Source organism: Saccopteryx bilineata, chromosome 5 (genome assembly GCF_036850765.1).
Source record: "Saccopteryx bilineata isolate mSacBil1 chromosome 5, mSacBil1_pri_phased_curated, whole genome shotgun sequence".
Classification (NCBI taxonomy): domain Eukaryota; kingdom Metazoa; phylum Chordata; class Mammalia; order Chiroptera; family Emballonuridae; genus Saccopteryx; species Saccopteryx bilineata.
Window position 1 is genome coordinate 78,218,054 of NC_089494.1, and position 17,632 is coordinate 78,235,685.

The 17,632-nt window shown below is 38.8% G+C and overlaps 1 protein-coding gene across 10 annotated transcripts in view; it reads left to right on the forward strand.

The window, feature by feature from the left end:
- The window catches only part of WDSUB1 (WD repeat, sterile alpha motif and U-box domain containing 1), a 95,340-nt gene that overhangs the window by 31,753 nt on the left and 45,955 nt on the right, over positions 1-17,632 (forward strand). For all 10 annotated transcript variants that reach the window (XM_066279523.1, XM_066279524.1, XM_066279525.1 and 7 more), the window contains 4 exons: positions 2,303-2,336; positions 3,800-3,840; positions 3,920-4,026; positions 4,771-4,956. In XM_066279523.1, coding sequence (XP_066135620.1) covers positions 2,303-2,336; positions 3,800-3,840; positions 3,920-4,026; positions 4,771-4,956 — 368 coding nt within the window. The remainder of the gene's footprint in view (positions 1-2,302; positions 2,337-3,799; positions 3,841-3,919; positions 4,027-4,770; positions 4,957-17,632) is intronic.

Here is a 17,632-nt window from a genome sequence, read left to right on the forward strand (position 1 = left end):
CACTGCAGCATCTCAGTTGTTCGTTATTTTATTTTCTCATATGTGCCTTGACTGGAAGGCTATAGCAGAGTGAGTGATCCTGGTTGAGCCAGCAACCTTGGACTCAAGCCAGCGACCTTAGGTTTCAAGCCAATGACTTTTGGGCTCAAGCCACTGACCAAGGGGTCATGTCTGTGATCCCATACTCAGGCCAGTGACCCTGACCATGCTCAAGCTGGTGATCCCACGTCCAGTTTTATTCTTTTGCGTGTATCTGTCCAGTTTTCCCAACAGTATTTATTAAAGAGATGGTCTTTACCCCATTTTATATTCTTTGCCATAGATTAATTTACCATATAGATATGGATTATATCAGGGCTCTCTATTCAGTTGTGTGTCTGTTCTTATGCCAGTACCATGGTGATTATTATAGTATTGTAATATAATTTGATATCAGGTAGCATCATACCTCCAACTTTGTTCTTGTTTCTCAACTTTTCTTTAACTATTTGAGGTCTTTAGTGGTTCCATATAAGTTTTAGGATTATTTGTTTAGGTCTGTGAAAAGTAACATTAGTATTTTGGGAGGGATTACATTGAATCTGTAGATTGCTTTGGGTATTATGGACATTTTAATGATGTTAATTCTTCCTGTCCATGAACATGGTATTTGTTCAGTGTTATTGCTTGCTATTCTCATATGTGAACTCTTGCTTGTTGCCCCAATTTCTGTCTTCCCAATACAGTGGTCATAAGATTACTAATGATGATCCAGATTCTCAAGTGAGATATAATTAGGATGAATTCATTTTAATTGTACTAGTGGTAGACTCAGAAATTGGAATTTCCATTTAGAATTTTCTTTTTTAGAATACTCAGAAGTAATGGGTTTTCCCTAAGAAGCTTAGATATTTTAGTAATAGTACCTTATACCTGGAGAGATTTAAGAGTAATTAAGACTGGCTATAAATTATGTCCAGCATATATGCACTCAACTAATGTTAGCTGCGAGCATGATTTCTTTTTCTTTCTTTCTTTTTTTTTTTTGACAGAGACAGAGAGAGAGTCAGAGAGAGGGCAGCTAAGGACAGATAGGAAGGGAGAAGGATGAGAAGCATTAATTCTTTGTTGTGGCACCTTAGTTGTACAATGATTGCTTTTTCATATATGACTTGACTGGGGGGGGGCTACAGCAGAGAGAGTGACCCCTTTCTCAAGCCAGCGACCATGGGGTCATGTAAATGATCCCATGCTCAAGCCAGTGACCGCACACTCAAGCTGGTGAGCCCACGCTCAAGCTGGTGACCTCAGGGTTTTAAGCCTGGGTCCTCAACATCCCAGTTTGATACTCTATCCACTGCGCCACTGCCTGGTCAGGTGCGAGCATGATTTCTTAATGTTTTTTGTCTGGAATCTAAAGTAAAGTTCTTATTTTAGATATATGACAAATATTCTACAGTCAAGATGCATTATCAACACCAAACAGCCTATTAAACAAGGAATTTTAAGTCTATTGAAAGAAATTTTTAAGGTTTCCATAAGTGACTCCTGTGGTCAGACCATAATCAGCTACCTTTTAATAATAAGTACAAATATTATTAAAGTTGTATAGAGGATAGTAATACTTACGTTTTTGCCATATGTGTTTTTGCAGAATTATTGAAATTCTGCAACATATATCATGGTGGTATAAATGCCATTTGCAAAGGGGAGAAAAATCATATAGAAGCGTATTTATCTGTTATTTTTAAATTATGTACTTTGTTATAGTATTGCACTGTTTTTGTATGATGATTTTTTTCTACCACTAGAATAATCCCAGAGGGTTAATATTTGTACCATTAACTGAAACCAAGTTATTCATACCAAGTTTAGAATTATGATTTTGAAAAGTAGGCCTAATCAAGATATATATATACATTGATTAGTAATTAAGGCACAGCCATATCAATGATAAAGGACAGTGCTATGTGAAAAAAAAGAAGTAGCAAGTAATAGCTTTTTCTTCGAGTTATTTTTTCCCCTTGAGTTACTAACTTGGTTTGGGATTGCATCTTTTATGTTACAAATGCTTATTCTCTTTATGGCTATATAGTATAAACAGAATGTGCTTGAGTTTAATAAAGTTTATAACATTGTGATAAATTTCATATATGGAGTGTAGTTTATTGAATAAAAGTTTATACATATGAAAAAGTACATTCCAAATGTTTGTATATCAATATTTCAACCTTTTTGAAATAATGTTAAGTGATTTAAAATATCAATAAATGCTATTTTTTTGTTTTTATGGGATGTTTCACTCATTTTTTTTCTTTTAAAGATCAGTGGATAAGTCTGTCATAGTATATGATATTGTAAGTATTTCAAAATCTTGCATGTGTGCTCTGTGTAAAGTATTTCTTTTTAAGGATTTATTTATTGATTTTTAGAGAGAGGAGAGAGAGAAAGGGGGGTGGGGGGAGCAGGAAGCATTAGCTCAAAACAGTTGTCTCTCACTTGTGCCTGGGCTGGGTAAGCCGGGGTTTCAAACCAGTGACCTTAGCATTCCAGGTCAACACCCCATCCACTGTACCACCACAGGTCAGGCTAAAGTATGATTTTATTAGACTACTGAACTTCAAGTTTAGTTAGGAAAGATGGAAAATATATATATACCATTTTTTCTGTTTAGGGTGCCCAAGAATACAATATAAACATTTTCAGAAATGCTGAAATAGTTATGCAAGTAATGTATTGGCTCTGGGACAATATTTCAATGATGATTTTAAGATGAACACATGTTTATCTGATCAAAGAAAATGCAGATTTAAAAAGCACCAATATCTAAAATATCACTTTATATCAATTATTCTTAAAGTTTTATACCAGGTTTTTATAACAACATAGGATGAATGTTTACCCCAGGATATCTGAGGCTATAGCTGGAACTAGCCTACTGCTGTTAGGGTCCTGGCTAGATATAGAGACCAGTATACAGAAGAGTAGGTTATAATGATTTTGGGAAAATAAAAGTTTTTGGTAGAACCATGTAAATAAAGATCAGGTTGCATGGGTATGAAGAAAAGGATACATTTTACATATAGTGAAGATGTAGTTAATAAAAATATTCTCCAACAGAAGTCAGTGTTGAGGAAAGACTTAAAATGATTGAGTTCAGCCTGTAACTATACCAGCAAATGAAATGGAGATGCAAATAGTCAAGGTATAGTGACTCAAGCAAGGAATCTAAACCAGTTCTTCATATAAAAGTTCAGATCACTGAGAGTTCCGGCAGGAAATGTGAAAGAATGCTCAAACTATGTGAAGTAGATCCTTAATATTCCTAATGAAATTGTCATGAGGTCTTAAATTTACAAAAACAACTATAACATTTAATTTTCTTTGTAAAATATGTACATGAATCTGTTATATACATCTAGATGCTGGATGGCCAACTAAATGTACTCAGAATCTAAGTGACTAGTTTCTACTTACTGGGCTTTCAATGTATACAAGTGAAATGCCATAGCAAAAATAATGCAGTAGGTTTAGGTTACTATTAGTAAGTTCAAGCAAATCAGCAAAAGCCAAGAGTACATTATACTAAAAATTACTAGGATAGTGGTAGTAGACAACAGTGCTGATAATTAAGAGTGAAATAAGCGCCTGGTAATAATATTAGGTATAGATGTTATTCTTCATTCGTTGGGTAAAGTTTCAACCTATGTTAATAACTAATAATAATAAAATACATGGTGCATATAAATGTTGAACAAGATTTTATTAGTAACTCGTGCCTTTGTAAATGTAAAGCTGTTGTGGTTTTTGTTTTTTTCAGAATACTGAGATTATACTTTACACATTGACTCAACATACCAGGTCTGAACTTAACTCACTTTGTATTGATATAATTTTAAAATAAGTCTGAAAATACATACTAGTTCTTTTTATTAACTAGGTATGTGACAACTTGTGCCTTTGCACCCAATATCCTTTTACTTGCTACTGGTTCAATGGACAAAACAGTGAACATATGGCAATTTGACCAGGAACCGCTTTGCCAAGGTTAGTAAGAACATCATATTTAACCCAGTTCAACTTAAAATCACCATAAAAATCAGAAGTTCAGGGATTTTTTTTTTCAAATTATTAACATTGCTTTTCTTAATATAAAGTATACATCCATATTTAATATAATTTTAAAGTAACTTTATAGAAGACAGCGTTAAAGTAGTTGACATGATAAAACTGTTGACAAATACTTTCAGTGCACCTTTATGTATATCACACTTTCCATAGTTTTTGTAAACTATTCATTTAGACTCCATACTCATTTTTCAGTGGATAAACCATTGACCTGGAATGCTAATGTCGCTGGTTTGAAACTGTGCACTTGCCCGGTCAAGACACAAATGAGAAGCAACTACTATGAGTTGATCCTTCCTGCTCTTTCTCCCCTTCTCTCTTTCTCCTCTCTATAAAATCAATAAATAAAATATATATACATTAAAAAAGAACATTTCCTTTTTAATTCTTTTTTAAAGTGTTTTTTACATTTTTTTATAGGGAGAGAGAAAGAGGGGGGAAAAGAAGAGGGAGAAGGTGGAAGCCTGTATGCACCTTGACCAGGGCAAGGCCAGGGTTTCGAACCAGTGACCTTAGCTTTCCAGGTCGATGCTTTATCCACTGTGCTGCCACAGGTCAAGCTTCCTTTTTAATTCCAAGTGAGAATGTTTATAAAGGAAACAGTTTTTCTTTAGTTTGTTTCACTTGCCTTTTGTTTGTGAAGTTTTTTTTTTTTTTTTTAAGTAAGCACTGAAGATCAACCAAAGCAGTTTAAGCAGTTTACTGAAGATTGGTCCGAAGATGATGTCTCAGCATGGCTTTGTGCACAGGATTTAAAAGACCTTGTTGGTATTTTCAAAATGAATAACATTGATGGGAGAGAACTGTTGACTCTTACAAAAGGAAGTCTGGCTGATGATTTGAAAATAGGTAAGATTAGTGAAAGTTAAATCTTTGTATAGGACAATTTATTAGATTGTGGCAATGACTTTAACCTTTTTCATTTCGTGGCACACATAAACTAATTACTAAAATTCTGCAGCACACCAAAAATATATATATTTTGCTGATAAAAAAAAATGTAACTTTGACTACTTCACAAATGACTTATCTTTTTTTTTTTTTTTTTTTTGGATAATCTAAGTGAAAAGAAGTCAGTGCTCCTGACTAAATAATCAGGTACTGCATATTTTAAAAATTCTAATGACATACCAGTTGGAAATTGTTGGATTATGGAAAATAAATAAATGTTTAGGTAACTAAAGCCACCATGTAACTGTAATTTTAGGGGGCTGGTTGAGAAAGGTGAAAGGATAAGCAAAAAAACCCTCATGAACATTTACTAGAGGGAAAGAGAGATGGGGGAATTAGGAGTGGTGAACACACAATAAAATCTGTAGGTGATGTATTGTAGAATTGTACCCCTGAAACCTAAATAATTTTATCTACCAATGTCACCCCAACAAATTCAATTAAAAATTTAATTAAAATTAAAAAGTATTTTAAAATTTGAGATATAATTACCTACAATAAAACTCACCCTTTGGTAAGTGTAAAATGCAGTGATTTTTAGTATATTTAGTAGTAATGGTGGTACCACTAGTTTCAAACATTTTCATCACTTCAAAAAGAAACCCCAGACTGCAGGACCCGAATCTGCCCCAGGCACCCAGCGTCAAGCCTGTGTTCATTTTCTATTGCTGCAGTAATGGCTGCTGAGAAACTGAGGCTGTCAGTCCAGCAGCTCACAAGGAAATGAATCATGCCAACAGTCACACAACTGAAGTTGGCATCCGATCCACCCTCATGGAGCCTTAAAATGTCCGTACAAGACTCTTGAGCAGGTGAGAGGAAGATGGCAGTAGAGTAGGCAGACGCACAGACTTCTAGCTCACACCACCAAACTGGATTACAAATTAATTTAGGAACAATCAGCATGAAAAACAACTTTGGACTAAAAGAACAGGTCTCAAATACCAAGGAGCCAAAAAGTAGCTACACCGAGCCTGGAAGGGAGTGCAGAGGCATGGTGGGGGCCTCCCTGCTTCCAGTAGTGAAGGGGAGTGAGGCTGAGAGCACAGAAGGGCTCTCATTATGAGGAGAAAGACCCTGAGAGACAGGGGCCCACAGTCTCAGAACCGGAGATCCAGCCTAGAAATCCAGAGACTGGAGGAGACAGATAGAAATCATTAAGAGGGGAGAAGAGCAAAGATCTGTAAGTAGGAAGAGGCAGGGGTGTCTTAAAGGACAGAGCAGAAAATATCACTCACAGCCACTTGCCTGGGTCCTTGGGGAAAGGAGGGCTGAGAAGACTGGCTTGTCTTCCAAAAGGAAAGTGGGGAGAGCGAGACAGACGGTGATGGGTGGAGGAATGCCTGGGGGATGACCTGAGAAGCTGACTCATCCAGTGCAGAGGAGACCATACCTGGGGGAGTGGTTGATCCCTCCACATAGCCTAAAGTGGTTCCTGGTGACCCACCTCTAGAAAGCTCTCCAGCTCCAATCAGCACAAAAGACACAGCTGAAAGCAGGAAGTTGGGAGGAGGGGCAATAACTCAGGTCTCCAGAGGGAGATCTGAGAGACACCTCCCCCTACTGCAGCTGAGAAAGCATCCAACTCCTGGAGAGTAGCTGGCAGAACAGCCTTCAGATTCTCAAAGGTTACACCCACCACATTCCTAGATACAGTTTCAAATAAGCCCCCTCTTGAGATCAGTAAACAAGATTACCACCGAGTTAAGAAAACTGAGAAGAAAACAAACAAATCAAGACTTCAAAGCCGCTCTACTAGGTAAGGAGACCACAACTGCAATAAGCCTACAAGCCATACACAGAACAGTGGGAAGGCAAAGAAGCATAAGTCTTATGCTTCCACAAGACAAATCCTCACAAGAAGTCCTGGATGAAACAGAAGTAATCAAATTACTGGATGCAGAGTATAAAATAATGATTATTAGGATGCTTAAGGATCTCAAAGATACAATGGATGGACTTAATGAACACCTCAATAAAGAAATTATAAGCATCAAAAAGGACATGGAAATCATAAAGAAGCCAAAAAAACCCCATGTTTATTAGTAGTCACTCCTTACTCTCTTTCTCTTTAGTTCCTGATAACCACTAGTCTACTTTCTGTCTCTAAGGATTTGCCTATTGACAGTTCATACAAATGGAATCATATGATATGTGGTCTTTGCATCCAGCCTCTTTTACTTAGCAGGTTTTTAGGGTTTATCCATGTTGTAGCATATGTTAATACATTTATTTTCCTGATTTAATAATATTCCATTATATAAATTTACTACATTTTGCTTAGCCATTCATCAGTTTATTGTATTTAGATTTTTAATTTTTTAGCTATTATGAATACTGCTAGGAACATTCATGTACAAGTTTTTGAGTGGGCATCTGTTAGTTTTCTTGGATGTGTAATTAGGAATAGAATTGGTAGGTCAAATGATGCCTCTATGCTTACATTTGAGGAACTGCCAGACTATTTTTTCACTTTGCTGAGAGTTTTGATCATAAATGGGCGCTGTTTTTATAAAATGCTTTTTCTGTATCTATTGATATTATTATGTGGTTTTCCTCCTTCCTTTTGTTTATGTGATGAATCACATTGATTGATTTACAAATATTGTACCAGCTTTGCCTCCCCAGAATAAATCCCACTTGATTGTGATGTATGATTTTTTTCATGTACTGCTGTATCTGGTTTGCTAATATTTTGTTGAGAATTTTAGCATCTAAATTCATCAGGGATATTGGCCTGTAGTTTTCTTTCTTTGTATTGTCTTTGCCTAGTTTTGGAATCAGAATTATGCTCGCCTCATAAAAGGCTTGGAAGTTTTCCCTCCTCTTGAAATTTTTTGAAATAGCTTGAGAAGAATAGGAATTAGTTCTTTGAATATTTGGTAGAATTCGCCTGTGAAACCAAATGGTCCCAGGCTTTTGTTTGTTGGGAGTTTTTTGATAAGTATTTTGATCTCATTTGTTGTAATCAGTCTATTTAGGTTTTCTAATTCTTCCAGATTGATTTTTGAAAGATATTTTTTTGAGGAATTTGTCCATTTCACCTAGGTTGTCTAGTTTTTTGGCATACAGTTCTTCATAGTATTTTCTTACAATCTTTTGTATTTCTGCTGTTTTATATGTTGCTTTTCCACCTTCATTTCTAATTTTATTTATTTGAATCCTTTCTCTTTTTTTCTTGGTGAGCCTTTCTAAGGGTTCATTGAGCTTGTTTACTTTTTCAAAGAACCAGCTCTTGGTTTCATTGATCCTCTGTATTGGTTTTTTAGTCTCTATGTCATTCATTTCTGCTCTGATTTTTATTATTTCCTTCCTTCTACTTCCTCTAGGCTTTATTTGCTGTTTTTTTTTTCTAGTTCCTTTAGTTGCAGGATTAAGTTGTTTATTTGAGCTTTTTCTAGCTTCTTAAGGTATGCTTGTAATGCTATGAACTCCCCTCTCAGGACTGCTTTTGCTGTGTCACAGATTTTGAGTTGTATGCTCATTTTCATTTGTTTCAAGGAATTTTTTTATTTCTTCCTTGATCTCATTGTTGACGAATTATTAAAAAACATTCATTATTTAATAACATGCTGTTTAGTTTCCAAGTATTTGAGTGTTTTTTCAGTTTTCCTATTGTAGTTGATTTCTAGTTTCATACCATTGTGGTCAGAGAAGATGCTTGATATGGTTTCAATCTTCGTAAATTTGTTGAGACTTGTTTTATGCTCTAGTATATGGTCTGTCCTAGAGAATGTACCATGCGCACTTGAAAAGAATGTATATTCTGCTGCTTTAGGGTGAAAGGTTTTGAAGATACCTATTAAATCCAGTTGATCTAGTGTGTCCCTTAATTCTGCTGTTTCTTTGTTAATTTTCTTTCTTGAGGATCTATCCAGGGATGTTAGTGGGGTATTGAAATCCCCTAAAATTTTAGTATTGCTGTTGATCTCGCCCTTTATGTCCATCAAAGTCTGCTTTACATATTTGGGTGCTCCTATATTAGGTTCATAGATATTTCTAATGGTTATCTCTTCCTGTTGATTGCTCCCTTTATCATTAGGGTAGTGACCTTCTCTATCCCTTACTACAGTCTTTGTTTTAAAGTCTATTTTGTCAGAAATCAGTGCTGCTACCCCAGCTTTTTTTAAAATTTCCATTTGCATGAAATATATTTTTTCATTCTTATACTTTCAGTCTATGTGTATCTTTGGTTTTGAGCTGGGTTTCTTGTTGACAGTCTATGTACAGGTCCTGTTTTTTTATCCATTCAGCTACCCTATGTCTTTTGATTGGAGCATTTAGTCCATTTACATTTAAGGTTATTATTGATATATAGTTGTTTATTGCCATTTAAAAAAAATCTACATTCCTCTTTTACTAGATTCCCCCCCCCCTTTGTTCTGTCTACAGCAGTCCCCTTAACTTTTCTTGCAGCATTGGTTTGGTTGTAATGAATTCCTTGAGAGGTTTTTGTTTGTTTGTTTGTTTGTTTTGTCTGGAAGCTTTGTATTTCTCCTATTTTTTTTAAATAAAAGAAACATTTTAATCATAACAATAATACACTATAATATGATAAATGCATAATAAATATATTTGTAATATTTTATATTGTAATTATGTTTACATGCCTATTAATTTTTAATAATAATTGTAAGAAAAAAGTACTCATTTAAATACAAATACATCACATCACACCCAATGGATTGACTCTGCATTGATCAAATACAGACACTTACAGATTAGTCTTCCAATATCAAAAAGGAGGACATGTAGGAGGACACTTTTCGAGGGAGGATGGAACTTACAAAAGAAGGACTATCCTCCCTAAAGGAGGACTATTGGTCACCTTACTCACAACCCTGACCTAGGTTGACTTTCTTTTTATGATTACTGCAGTTTTTCTGTCATAATTTAAGGAGGGGGTGATCAACAACAGGGCTGACTTACCTGTTAAGTAGAGTGGCACAGTACCTAGGACCTATGGTACTTTTAGGTGTCCACAAATATATTGTAATTTTAATTTCTTTTAAAATCAGAAGAAAAATATGAATATAATAACAATGAATATATAATACCAGATCCAGCTTTGACTGTATTCTTTTTTTTTCTTTCTTCCTTTTTTTTATAAATAAATTTTTATTTTAATGGGGTGACATCAATATATCAGGGTACATATATTCAAAGAAAACATGTCCAGGTTATCTTGTCATTCAATTCTGTTGCATACCCATCACCCAAAGTCAGATTGTCCTCCGTCACCTTCTATCTAGTTTTCTTTGTGCCCCTTCCCTACCCCTACCCCTCTCTCACATCCCTCTCCCCAACCCCCGTAACCACCACACTCTTGTCCATATCTCTTAGTCTCGTTTTTATGTCCCACCAATGTATGGAATCCTGCAGTTCTTGTTTTTTTTCTGATTTACTAATTTCACTTTGTATAATGTTATCAAGATCCCACCATTTTGTTGTAAGTGATTCGATATCATTATTTCTTTTTTTTTTATTTTATTTCTTTTTTCTTTTTTTTTAATTTTTTTTATTATTATTCATTTTTAGAGAGGAGAGGGAGAGACAGAGAGGAGAGACAGAGAGAGAGAAAGGGGGAGGAGCTGGAAGCATCAACTCCCATATGTGCCTTGACCAGGCAAGCCCAGGGTTTCGAACCGGCGACCTCAGCATTTCCAGGTCGACGCTTTATCCACTGTGCCACCACAGGTCAGGCTATATCATTATTTCTTATGGCTGAATAGTATACCATGATGTATATGTGCCACATCTTCTTTATCCAGTCTTCAATTTTTTTTTTACAGTGATTAAAGCCTTTAAGCAAACTCTTGGCCAATACAGCAAGAATCCATAAAAGAATAGTGTCCTTAACATGTTCACCAAGTCCAAGTTGGCCCCAGCACCATGCCAAATCCCTGAAAAATGCAACCCAACCCCAGTTCAGTCTGTTAGGAGCTGTCACAAGGAGCAGGAGTCCAGGAAAAGTCCACCTCCAGGAAAAGTTTGCATGGCACTGGAAATTGTTGTCACAATTCTATACTTTGCAGCTCATGTCCAAGTCCCAATGACCGCTGCTTCTAGCTGGTAATGATTCAGGTAGACTGGAAAAGCCATCTGCAGCATGTGTGGAGATGGAGCTTCTGTTCTCCTCTGCCTGGAGAGATGAGACCAGGTTGCTTTTCCCTGGAGCTCTGCGACTGTGGCTTGGTAAAGAGAAACTTGGGATACACTAAGCTGGGTGGCAAAGGTAGATTCATAATATAAGTTGGCAAAAGGTGGGAAGAGAGCTCTAAATTTAGGAGTAGGTCCCAGCCTGAAATATGAGTGGGGCATTGAGGTAGGAGGAATAAAGGAAACACTGTATATTAAACAAAGCAGCAGAAAATAGGACTATCAACACCCACAACAGAGATCTTCGAGGGAAGAATAAAAAACCTGACTATTCAGGCAAGACATAGTTAAGTGGCCCTTGTGCAAATGAGATCAGTTTACCTGCTTCTTGGAAGAAATACCCTAGGCTCGTCCACAGTGTCGTAGATGGGGCCGACGGCCCTGGGCACCTTCAGCCTTCAGTGGCAAACCCCAGCATTCTGGGCAAGGTTAGGTCATAGGTGGCTGGAGCAGGGCTGGAAGAGACTGAACCCTCCCTTAGAGGAGCGAGGGAGAAGCCTACCTTCCAGTGTCTCTGTTTCCTCACAGCAGAGGCATGTAAGCCTGGCAGGCTTTAGCTCAATGACCTTCCTTTCCACTATTGATGCAGGACCCAGATGGCATCCTATGAGACCCTTTTGGGGTGTTGGAGCCTTTAAGGGCATATCCTAAAGGCTGGTAGTTCCCCTGATCTCTATTGGGCTTTTTCTGCCTCTTGGTATCTTAAAGGCCATGCTCAGAAGATCTCTCTGAGGGGTTTGAGGATCCCCATCCGCCTATATAAATCTTTTCCATATATCTGGAGCAGTCTCGGTGTGGCTTCTTCAGTGTTCCTTGGTTGAAGAGTCCTCTTAGTTTAGTCCAAAGTTGGTTTTTCCAGATGATAGTTCTTAAAATTAGTTTGTAATCCACTTTGGCTCTGGGAGGTGGATGTTGGTATGTCTGCCTACTCCAGCGCCATCTTGTCTTCTCTCTCCTATTTTAAATGATAATCTTGCTGGATAAAGAAGTCTTGGTTGTAGGTTCTTGTTCTGCATTACTTTGACTATTTCTTGCCATTCCCTTCTGGCCTCAAGTGTTTCTGTTGGAAAGTTGGATGTCAACCTTATGGTGGATCCTTTGTAGGTGATAGACTGTTTTTCTCTTTCAGCTTTTAGTATTCTTTCTTTATCTCTTAGCTTTGATATTTTGATTATGATGTGTCTTGGTGTGGGTCTCTTTGGGTTCTTTTTTTTAATGGAGTTCTCTCTGCTTTTTGAACATGTGTGACTTTTTTCTTCATCAATTTAGGGAAGTTTTCAGCTATGATTTCTTCAATCAGGTTCTCTATTCCATGTTCTTTCTCTTCTCCTTTAGGAACTTCTATTATGTGGATATTGTTTCTCTATAAGTTGTCACAGAACTCTCTTAGAGTTTCCTCAGACTTTTTGATCTTTTTTTTTTTTTTTTTTTTTTTTTTTGCTGTTTTGCTTTCATGCTTTCACTTATCTTGTCTTCTAAGTCACTGATTCAATCCTCTGCTTTATCCAGGCTGCTTTTAATTCCTTCTAGTGTAGTCTTCATTCTGACATTGTGTTTGTCGTTTCTGTCTGGTTCTTTTTTATGATTTTACTGTCCTTTCTGATGCTTGTTATTTCTTTATTTAGGTGTTCATTATGTCCATCCATTGTTGCTCTAAGATCTTTGAGCATCTCAACAGTCATTATTTTGAACTCTGTATGCAGTAATTTGGTTACTTTTATCTCAGTTTGTTTTCTGGGAATTTCTCTTGTTGATTCATTTGGATTGCATTTCTTTGTCTTCCCATTTTGTCTGTGTATACACTCTTCCTTTGGGTGTGTTGTTTGTGTAGCTAGGTGAGTCTAAGGTTGGTATTTTCTACTTCCAATTTTTAGTTGTGTTGTTTCTAACTATTCTTGGGTTGGCATCAGCTGTTGTTTGTAATCTGCTGTGGACTACTTATCTGCTATCACTATTCTTTTTGCTATTTGTGTCGGCGTTTTCTATGTTTTAGCTGGGTCAGGTGTAAGGTGCCCTTCCTTAAGCTACCACTCTAACAAGGGTTGTTAGGTCCTGAACTGATGCTCTCTGTATCTGGCTGCTGGATGTGCCTGCCCTAGACCTTTCTGGCCAGGGCCTGGTGCAGATCAGTGGGGGTCACTGCCTATGACTGGCTCTTATCAACCTTTTTGGAGCTACAGGCAATCCAGATCTTGTTGCTGCCGCCGCGGGGCTCAGGTGCCATTGTAAATATCAGCTGCACTCCTAGGCTAACTTTTATCTACTCTTGGCCTGGGGGAAGTTCCTTTAAAAGTTCAAGTTGCCCAGAGATCCACTTTCTGCTGCCTCTTATTCCTGACTACTTTTTGGTCTCAGTACTATAATTCAGTGATTAGGTACAGTATTGGATGTGGCTTGCCCCTTAGCCTCAGAGGTCTTTCTATCTAGACTTTTTATTTTATTTTGTTTTTTTCTTCTTTTTCAGCACTCAGAAGGGTGTGGTCTCAGGGGTCCAGTGGGTGTTGTCTCTTTGTTCCCAATGTATGGTGTGTCCACTGGCCCCCATCTGCTGCTGTTACCACTTTTTGCATTTGGGCTTGGTCGCTGCTAGTGCCAGCCCACCTCCGCGGCCGCGGTGGCTTCCATTGCCCCTTGTGGGCCCATGTGTGCCCTCTTGGACCGCCCCCTAGATCAACTGGGCCCTATCCTCCACCAAGGGCAGGCTCACACTGCAGGCTGGATTGCGTGTGAGGTCGGACCTCCACAGTGGCCTGCAGCCGCTTTTGCTGCCGTGGTGGGCCCGCACACACCCGTTCAGACTGCGTCTACTGTAGCTTGGGCCTCAGCCGCTGCCAGGGGCGGGTCCATGCCGCAGGTGTGAGTGTGCATGAGCTCAGACCTCTTCAGCAGCCACCGTGGCCTCTGCCTTTGCGGGTGGACCTGCACACAGCTGCTCGGACTGCTTCCGCTGTTGCATGGGCCTCAGCCGCTGCTCGGCCCTGATTGTGCGTGAGCTCAGGCAGCCTCTGCATCATCTGGACCCCCTCTGCCTCCAAGGGCGGGCAGGATTGTGCGTGAGCTTGGACCTCTGCAGTGGTAGCTGCAGCTCCCGGCTCCATTCTCGCCTCTGCGCGCAGGCCCACACGCTCCTGCTCAGTCTGCCCTGCTCCTGCAGTTGTGCCCTACCATCGCCGGCCTGCCCCCCATGAGCACTCAGCAGCATGGGGGGGGCGGTGTAGCTTAGACCCCAGTACCACTACCTGTATCACTAACGTGCTGCCTGCCTCTAAGCGCCTCTTTGTTCTGACTGGAGCAGGAGAGCCTCCAGTGGGCGGGGTAATTTTTTCCCTTTGCTGGTGTTGCTGCTCTGAGGAAAAATGTTCACTTTAGATTTGGGGCATGATTCAGCCCAGGCGTTAGGGTATCCGTCCCTCAGCCCAGGGGTTGGTGTGTCTGCCCTGTGCCTCGGAGACCACACTCTCTCCTGGCAACTCCAGTCCCCCCAGTCCTCCCTGCTCCTGGAGCCCTGGCAGGTGGCTGTGAGCGAGGCTTTCCGTGCGGTCCCTTCAATATGAAGCCTGAGTCTGAGTTCTGTCTCCTTCCAAACAGTATCTAAGCTCCTTTCTCAGCCAAATACAGTCCGTTTGCCCATTCCAGGCTCCAGGGCTCTAGGCTGGAACACTAGTTCTGGGGCGGAGGACCCGCAGCCCACAACTCGCCGGTACTCCTCCCCACCGGGAGAATCCCTCCCAGCCGTCGCTCGTTCCCGGAGCGGGGCAGCTCTTTCCATGTCTCTGCCTTTCCTACCAATCTCAGTGTGGGTTCTTTGGTGGTCTTGGCTGTAGAATCCTCTTAGTTTAGTCCAAAGTTGGTTTTTAAAAATGACTGTTCTCAGAATTAAGTTGTAATCCACTTTGGTTCTGGGATGTGGGAGTTGGAGCGTCCGCCTACTCCGTGGCTGGACTCTCGTCTCTCAGCTTCATGCTTTTAGATGTAGATATCTAGTTGTCTTGGCCCCATTTGTTGAAAAGACTGTTCTTTCCCTTTTGAATTATTTTGGCACCTTGTTAAAAGTTAACATAAATGTGAGGATTTATTTCTGGACTCTCAATTCTATTTTATTGATTTATTTGTCTATTATACTTATACCATACTGTCTTAATTACTGTAAATTTGTAGTAAGTTTTGAAATTGAAAAGTGCATGTTCTCCATCTTCGTTTTTGTTTTTTCAAGATTGGTTTTGCTACTCTGGGTTCCTTGTATTTCATATGAATTTTATGCAGAATTTCAATTTCTGCAAAAGAGTCACCTGGTATTCTTAGGGATTATATTAAATCAGTTTGAGGATTATTGTTATCTTAACATTAAGTTTTCCAATCCATAAGCACAGGATATTTTTCTGTTTATTTGGGTCTTTTTAAATTTCTTTCAACAATTATTTTTTGTAATTTTCATTACTCAAGTCATTTTTTAAGTGTGAAATTCAGTAGGTTTTAGAATACACCACTACCTAATTTAAGAACATTTTTGACTCCCCCCCCAAAAGAACCCAAATCTCTTCCTAGCCTCTGGCAACCACTAATCTATTTTTTGTCTCTATGGACTTGCCTGTTTTTGACATTTCTTATAAATGGAACCATATGATATTTGGTATTTTATATCAGGCTTCTTTTATTTAACATAATGCTTTCTGGGTTCATCCATGTTTTTGTGTCTATAAGTACTTCATTTTTTTATGTGTGTGTATTTTTCTGAAGCTAGAAACCAGGAGAGACAGTCAGACAGACTCCCGCATGCGCCTGACCGGGATCCACCCAGCCCGCCCACCAGGGGGCGATGCTCTGCCCCTCCGGGGCATCGCTCTGCCGCGACCAGAGCCACCCTAGCGCCTGGGGCAGAGGCCAAGGAGCCATCCCCAGCGCCCGGGCCATCTTTGCTCCAATGGAGCCTCGGCTATGGGAGGGGAAGAGAGAGACAGAGAGGAAGGAGAGGGGGAGGGGTGGAGAAGCAGATGGGCGCTTCTTCTGTGTGCCCTGGCCGGGAATCGAACCCGGGACTTCTACATGCCAGGCCGACGCTCTACCACTGAGCCAACCTGCCAGGGCAGTACTTCATTTTTTATGGCTAGGTAATATTCCGTCATATGGCTACGGCTATACCACATTTTATTTATCCACTCATCACTTGATGGACATTTGGGTTGCTTCCACTTTTTTGGCTATTATCAATGCTGCTGTTATGAACACACACACACACACACACACACACATAATGTTTTCATTTATCTTGGGTATATAATTAGGAATAGAATAACTCTACATTTAACATTTTGAGGAACTGCCAGACCATCTTTCAAAGCAGCTATACCATTTTTCACTCCCACCAGTAATGTGTGAGCATCCCAATTTTTTTCATTTTTGTACACACCTGTTATTATTGCCTGTCCTCTGATTATAGCCATCCTAGCATTTCATTGGCATTTTATTGTGGTTTTCGTTTGCATTTACCTAATGATGTGGAGCAGCATCTTTCTAACTTCTTATTGGCTATTTATATATCTTCCTGGGAGAAATGTCTATTTGGATCCTTTGCCCTTTTCATTTATTTATTTATTAGTATATTTTTTATTTGAACTTATTGGGATTACATTGGTTTACAGAACCATACAGGTTTCAAGTGAAGAACTCTGCATAACACCATCTGCACACCACATCATGCACCCTCTGCCCCAAACAGGGTCTCCTTCAGTCCCCATTTCGCCCCCTTTGCCCACCTCCACCTACCCCCATGCCCTCTTTCCCTCTGGCTATTGCCACCCTGTTGTCTGTGTCCGTGCGTTATGTATATATGTTTTCGGTTTGTCTTTTTACTGTTGAGTTGTAAGCATTATCTGTGTATTCTGTATACTAGATCCTTATCAAAAACAGTTTGTTAATGTCATGCTCTAATAAACATAATAATCAGACACTGTTATCAATATGCTATAGTAAAATATTAACCAGAAAACTTAGGAAATAGGGTATCTGTTGTGAGATGTATTGTTAATGAAGAGTCAAATAATGTTAATAGAAAACCACTTTAAAGTATATTATTTTCCTTATATAGTAAAGATAGTATGTGAAGCTATTTAAATCTCTTGGAGGCTTATGGCCTTTTAAGAACATAGCAGAGTGCTTATTTTGTGAAAATACTTAAGAGTTAGATGGTTTTGTACCCAGGCCATACTATGAAAGTTATTTTTGTATCATTAATAATTTATTTGCTTTATAATTTACTCTTTCTTCCTGAAAGTAGGTAATACAGTATAGTTTTTTTTTTTTTAAGTTCTGGTAAATTTAACATCTTCATTAGTTGATTTCTCATTACTCTCACAATAAATCTTAAAAAAAGTTTTTAAATGTTTATTTTGATTTTAGAGAGAAAGGGAGAGAGAGA